The 7,242-nt window shown below is 35.4% G+C and overlaps 1 protein-coding gene across 1 annotated transcript in view; it reads right to left on the bottom strand.

Moving 5' to 3' along the window:
* Positions 1 to 963: 963 nt before the first annotated feature.
* The window catches only part of TMEM38B (transmembrane protein 38B), a 59,019-nt gene continuing 52,740 nt past the window's right edge, over positions 964 to 7,242 (bottom strand). The window contains exon 6 of the mRNA XM_004747748.3: positions 964 to 2,911. Within this exon, the coding sequence (XP_004747805.1) occupies positions 2,696 to 2,911 (216 nt within the window). The 3' untranslated portion in view covers positions 964 to 2,695. The remainder of the gene's footprint in view (positions 2,912 to 7,242) is intronic.

Genomic DNA, 7,242 nt, shown 5'->3' with positions numbered 1-7,242 from the left:
TGGCCTGCTCCCTCATGTGTTCTTCAGGTCTCTGCTAACAGAAAGGCCCTCTCTAACAATGCTATTTCAGCCAACACCCCCAAGTCCCTGACTTTCTATTCTGTGTCCTCCTTAATATCTATTCATAACGTTTCGTATCACCACAGGAACACACTTGTTTATTGTGAGACTCTTCACCAGTGGAATGTAAACTCTAAGAGAACAGTGGGGAGAAGGAAAGTATTCTTGAACACATTATTCCATTTCCAACATATCACTCAACTGCAATCCATTTGAGCTTTGAGGTAGATTTAAATGAAGTGTCTGGCCTCAAAGAAATGGAAAAGAAATACAGTAGAGGAGGAATATCTCCCTTCTTCTCTCATATCCACTTTTGGTCTCTGCCTAAAGGGAGGCTGGAATTCCCACTGAAATCCACCTACTCTACATATCTCAGCCCTCTCCTACCCTTACTCTCTCAGCGAAGAAGAGTGACTAATCTGATAAATCAAAGTTTGATATTAATTTGGCCACATTTCACTAGAAGGTGAAACCACTGAGCTAAGCCAGCCCATGTTCTTACCAGCATCTTGTCTCCTGTTACTTAAAGAGAACTACCAGGTCTTGACTTTCTCACTGCTCCCTAGGACTGGCCATATGAAACAGGCCCATAGGCCTCACACATGCTACATGTTGGGAAAGAATTTGCTTTTGCAAACCTAGTGAACTCTCTAGTCTAGGTAACATGAGTAGATTTGGAGTGGGAGGTTTCAAGTCTAAGCCATGTTCTCCAGTAGCTTTTTTCTAAGAACCTTGAATTGAAGGTTCCAGAATGCACATCTAAATTAATAGTTTGTGCCAATATTCCATTTAGACAGTATTCAATGGATATATGCTGTATATCAGTTAAAATGCCAGAGGAATTCTGAACTCCTAACTCAAGAAAAATATAAAACAAAAAAATAAAAATAATGTAATACTCCATTGGTGCTAAATAACTTATTTTAATAAATTTGTCTTTAATACAAGTGTAAAACAACACTCCTACCATTTCAACTATAGTTAAACCCACACTTCAAAGCTAATTCAATAATTAGTACCATGTTAATTCTGAAAAGTTTTTAACTACCAGAGTATCAAATATAATACAAAACCCAAATATTTAATGCTTTCTGATACAATACTGAAAATAAACTTCTTAGCATCCCAAGGCTATCAAAGGTCCCCCCCCTTAAAAAATATTTTTGATTTAACAAGTAAAAGCATAGTACCCTGCTGGTGTTTATATTAAAAAACATTTTTTAAAAAATTTCTAACTTCAGTGTGATTTAAGTACTTCTATGCCATTCCCAAATGACTTATGTACATACTAACTCTTTGCAGGTAGAGTCATTGTCTTGGCTGGAAAAAAAAACATGTTTTTCGCAGTGTTTTAAAATTGTAACTAGATTTTTAAGCTATGAAATAAAGCAAGACAGTTTAACATTACTTAGGACCCTTTCTTCTTCTTCTTCTTTTTTTTTTTTGCCAGTAAGGACAGACTTAACATCATTCTTCATATGAGGTTTTAGTTTATGTTTCTTCTTGGTTAGCTGGTTAATATCAAATGCTCAAGGACAATTCTCATTAGAACTGAGCATTTCCACATAAGGGTAATTAGTTTTAATTTAAAATAAAATAATATACGTACATGTAGATTAAAATATAACAAACATATGCAAATTAGTAAGAAGACACCCAACTAGAAAACTGAAAAGTACCCATTAGAAAGGAGACATAAGGGAAAAGTTTTAAACTGAAATGCTGAATCATTAAAGATACTACCATCGATGTATCCAGGCCAGCTAAGAAAAGAAAAAAGTTAAGAATATGTAAAATGCTGGCAATAATTTCTTTCACAGTTAAAATGAATGTGTTTTAAGAGAGAAAAAAATAAGCTCCTAAAATGAAAGTTGCAAAGCAAAACATGGGCTTAGTAATTTATTAAAAATTGTACCCCTGATTTTCTCTGGAGAAAAAGGAACACTATAAACAAGGGCATGACATAGACTTCAGATTGAGACTCATACCAGTACTCTGTTCTTGCTGAAAAATACTACTGTTTAAAAAATTAAATAAATTTCAAATATTTTCCACTTTATATGGGCTAAAAAATACAATGTTTATATCTGAAATAAAAACTAGTCATTTATTTTCATTCCTAATATAAAGTGGTTTAGGTAAGGTTTACTTTTCCCAGTTCTCAAAGTTAAATAGAAATTGTATTCCATATCTAGGAATTATAATAGTAATATTAAGTGTAAATTTAATTTTGCTGAACTAAAGCTCAGATAGATTCAATTAAAAATGTGTATGAAGATACCTAAATAAAACAAAGGCTTTAATTTTTACTATTTTGCAATGATAGTAAGTTTACTTTTTCTAACATTAGGGAAAAAATCTAGTCCCCTTTATCAATATAAAACTATTAAAATAATCACAACAGAATCTTTTATATATAACTTAGGAAAACAATTTCACATGATATACTCATAACACTCACGAATTACAATCCAGAAAGAGACAATCTCCCTCAAACAGAAAGAAGTTCTTTCTTTTTGTCACCTCCATTCCTTATATATAATCTTTATTTCACATCATTTACATAGAAATTTTATCACAATCAGACAGGTAGGTAAGAAAAAAAATTTCTGCCTTTAGAGCTCATAAAATAAATTTACTCAGTCTTCTTAGTATGTTTCTTTTTAACAGTATCTGAAGCATCAGCTATAGGTTTTGAGGTCGATGAGCCAGTACCATTAAAAGATGATTTTGTTTCACTTTTCTTTTCACATGATGAAAATTGCTGCTGCCAGCCAAACAGCATCCGACTCACTGTATCCTCGAAAGAAGCAAAAGGCACAGTACCATTCTCTGTAATCATCATGGTTATCTGGAAAAAAAAAGTTCAATTTTGAATTGAAATACAAATGTTTTCTACTTCTCAAAACTGAGAAGAGAATGTAAATTTAAAAAGAGAGAAAGATTAAAAACACATTCTTATTTTTTACTCTTTAAAAAAAATTTTATTGTGTATAATTGACATAGTTCCAGGTGTAAAACATGATTCAATATTTGTATATATTGCAAAGTGATCACCACAATAGGTCACCATACAGTTACATATTTTTTGTGTGATGAGAACTTTTAGCAGCTTTCAAATATGTAATATACTATTATTAACTATAGTCACTAGGCTGCACACTACATCCCCATGACTTACAACCAGACATTTGTACTTTTTGAGTCCCTTAATCCATTTCACTTCCCCAACCCTCTGCCTCCAATAGATTGGCAGCCACCAATCTATTTCTTATATTTAGTTTTGTCTTGTTTGTTCATTTGTTTTTTTAGATTTCACATATAAGTGAAATCATGTAGTATTTGCTTTTCTCTAATTTCACTTAGCTTACTGTCCTCAAGATCCATCCATGTTGTTGCAAATGGCAAGATTTCATTCTTTTTATTGCTGAATATTCCATTGTATAGATATGTATATATACACACACACACACATATAAATTACATCTTCTTCATCCATCAACTGACAGGTTGTTTCTATTATCCTGGCTGATATAAATAATGCTGCAATGAACATGGGGGGTGCATCCATCTTTTTGAATTAGTGTCTTCATTTTCTTCAAATATCCATAATGGAACTGCTAGATCATATGGTAGTTCTATTAATTTTTTTTTTAAGATTTTATTTATTTATTTGACAGATAGAGATCACAAGTAGGCAGAGAGGCAGGCAGAGAGAGAGGAGGAAGCAGGATCCCTGCTGAGCAGAGAGCCCGATGTGGGGCTCGATCCCAGGACCTGGGATCACGACCCGAGCCGAAGGCAGAGGCTTTAACCCACTGAGCCACCCAGGCGCCCGTTCTATTAATTTTTTTTTAGAAACTTCCATACTGTTTCACACAGCAGTTGCACCAACTTAACACTCTCACTCACAGTGCACAAGGGTTCCCTTTTTTTCCACATCCTCATCAACATTGCTACTTCTTGTCTTTTTGATAACAGCCATTCTGACAGGTGTGAGGTGATGTCTCTTTGTGATTTTGATTTGCATTTCCTCATTATCAGTGATGGTGAGCATCTTTTCACATACCTATTGGCCATCTGTATGTCTTTGGAAAAATATCCACTCAGAGCTATCCATTTCTTAATGGGATTGTTTGTTCTTTTGCTATTCAGTTGTATAAGTTCTTTATGTATTCTGGATATTAACCACTTATCAGATATATCATTTGCTAATATTTTGTCCCATTCAATAGGTTGCCCTTTCATATTGCTAACAGTTTCCTTTCCTTTGCAGTACAGTTATTTTTTTTTCTTAATTTGCTGTGCAGTTTTTTTTTAGCTTAATGTAGTTCCACTTGTTTATTTTTGCTTTTGATGTCTTTGCTTTAGGCATCAGATCCAAGAAATAGCCAAGACTGATGTCAAGGAGCTTACCACCTATACTTTCTTCTAGGAGTTTTATGGTTTTGGTTCTTCAATCCATTTTGAGTTAATTTTTGTGTATGATGTAAGACAGTAGTCCAATTTCATCTCTTTGTATGTGGCTCTCCAGTTTTCCCAGCACCATTTATTGAAGAAACCATCCTTCCTCCATGATGTATTCTTGACCCATTTGTCACAAATTAATTGAATATATATGCATGGACTTATTTCTTAGAGAAAATACATTCTTTAATCTTTTGGAGAAACAAACTCAGCTAGATTCTAGAAAATCTCTGTTCTCTACAGAGACTTAGTTATACTTAACCAAAGCAAAAGAATATGACTCATCAATAATAATAATACAAGGTACCATATTTTGGGGTGCCAAATGAGCAGTATAACCACAAAAATACATTTAGCATTCAAAGGAAACAGGAAGATAAAATAACATCTACAGTCTATACAAAACAACCAATAACAGCAACCACTACTATGCTCTTAACATGTGCCAGAACTTTGATAAGTGTTCTATATGATCTATCCTCTTTAAACTTAACCCAACAATTATTCTACTATTACTCTCAGCATAGAGATGTGGACCAAGGCTGATAGGTTCAGTAACTTGTCCAAAGTCATAGAACTAATAAGCAGTAAAGCAGTTTGGAACACCCAGATTTTGAGCTCAGTCACTACATACAATGCATTCTATCATCATCTAAGGTCACAGACTTTCAGTAAATTGCAGAATACTACCCTTAGGAGGGAGAGTAGAAAGTCTCTAGTCATCCAATTTTTCCCACATGTATATACAAAGCATGAAGACATAAAAGGATGAACATAAAGTGCTACCAATTTTTTTTTTCTAACAACTTTATTTATTTATTTGACAGAGAGAGAAAGATCACAAGTAGGCAGAGAGGCAGGCAGAGAGGCAGGCAGAGAGAGAGGAGGAAGCAGGCTCCCCTCCAGCAGAGAGCCCAATGTGGGCCTCGATCCCATGACCCTGAGACCATGACCTAAGCTGAAGGCAGAGGCTTAACCCACTGAGCCACCTAGGCGCCCAGTGCGACCAATTCTTTATCTGGCAAAATGCACAGTGTTTAGAGATGTTCAGATTTACTCAAAAAATTAGACTGGTACCAAAATGGATCTGAAGGGAGAAGGTTAAAGACTAGAATGGTTCCGAAAAGCCCAAGAATTTCCAAAAGACAATTCCTCCAGCAGATCTAAGATAATGAACCAAATTAGAAATTTTTGGAATCAAATCTCCACAAGAGGACCCTACCGAATCCATTTGGTGAGGAAAATGGAATCAAGAACAAAGTTCTTACTGGGGCCCCTGGGTTGCTCAGTCATTAAGCATCTGCCTTCCGCTCAGGTCAAGATCCCAGGGTACTGGGATCTAGCCACACATTGGGCTCTCTGCTCAGTGGCAAGCCTGCTTCTTCCTCTCCCACTCCCCCTGCTTATGTTCCCTCTTTCACTGTGTCTCTCTCAAATAAATAAATAAATAAAAAGAATAAAGTTCTTACTAACTGCAATACTGTCTAGTAGTGAGGAATTGGGAGACAGGTGTCCATCAAGAACACGTAAGTGAAATGTATACTGTGCAACTGTTAAAAGAAATACATAGAAAAGTAATACAGAAAAATTCTTAAAAATACTGTTAGGTGAAAATGAGACAAAGAACAAGAGCTATAATGTACTATCATTTAGATAAATTAAAAATGCACAACACACAACATTGTGAATGTACAAAATGTCACAGAATTGTATACTATGAATAGTTCATTTTGTTTTGTAACTTTGCTCTCAATAAAAACAAAATAACAAACTTTTTAAAAGATGCATGCTCATGGGGCCCAAGCCAGCCATCACTTTAAAAAATGCCTTATATCAAACAAACCCAGTCTCTCACCAAAATCAATATAAAAAACAAATACACAAAACAACCATTAAAAGACAGTGGAGAATAACAAATCAGGTCAAACCTAATAGGGCTATGATTCCCCCTAAGAGAAAGTTAATTGAGTAAGGTGAGGTCCACATTCAACCTTTTTTCTTTTAAATGATATGTGTCAATTCACAGCAAACCCAAGTCCAAAATGGGCTAAGGAGACAAAGGCCGCAGTGTGAGAAGGCCAAAGCATCTGAGACTTGAGGGCAATACAGCTCAAAGAGAAGAGAACCACAAAAAAGCCCAAAGATCCACACATAACTTGCCCTGGAGAAGTTCACCAATCCTAAACTATGCAAACACGGAAAGATTTCAAAAACCCAGCAGATAGCAACATATGGAAGCCTTAAAGTAGATCAGACACTTCAGCAGCCAACTTAAGGTTGGAGTTCAAGACCAGCCAAAGTGGAACTGCCTTGAGATATACCTCAAGTTTAAACTGAGACCCCAAAAGGGTCACAATCTAGAAGGGCAAACCCAAAACAGAACAGCATGAACAAAACCTAAAAGCAACTACTGACAGGATTAAAATAATCTGCTTGTTCATTATACCTGGCTGCCAGAAAAAGACTGAATATAGTCCCTGAAAGCCCTTACACAGTAGTCAGAGGCTGGTCAGAGACAGAGTAAACCAGTAATTACAGAACATAAAAGAATAAATGCAGGGATGGAGATCTTGTCACAAATATTTAAGTATGAGATACAGATTGGAAGTCATTTCCAGATAAGTAAAAGGTAAAGGCATGAATATTAATGTGGTCACCTGGAGAGAGAAAGAAGAGTCTAAATACGGGATGCCTGGGTGGCTCAGGCTCAGTCGT

The sequence above is a fragment of the Mustela putorius genome, unplaced genomic scaffold, assembly GCF_011764305.1.
Source record: "Mustela putorius furo isolate JIRA1106 unplaced genomic scaffold, ASM1176430v1.1 tig00000580_pilon_pilon_pilon, whole genome shotgun sequence".
Lineage (NCBI taxonomy): Eukaryota > Metazoa > Chordata > Mammalia > Carnivora > Mustelidae > Mustela > Mustela putorius.
Note: the sequence above shows the minus strand (reverse complement) of the source record. Positions and strands in the feature narration are given on the sequence as shown.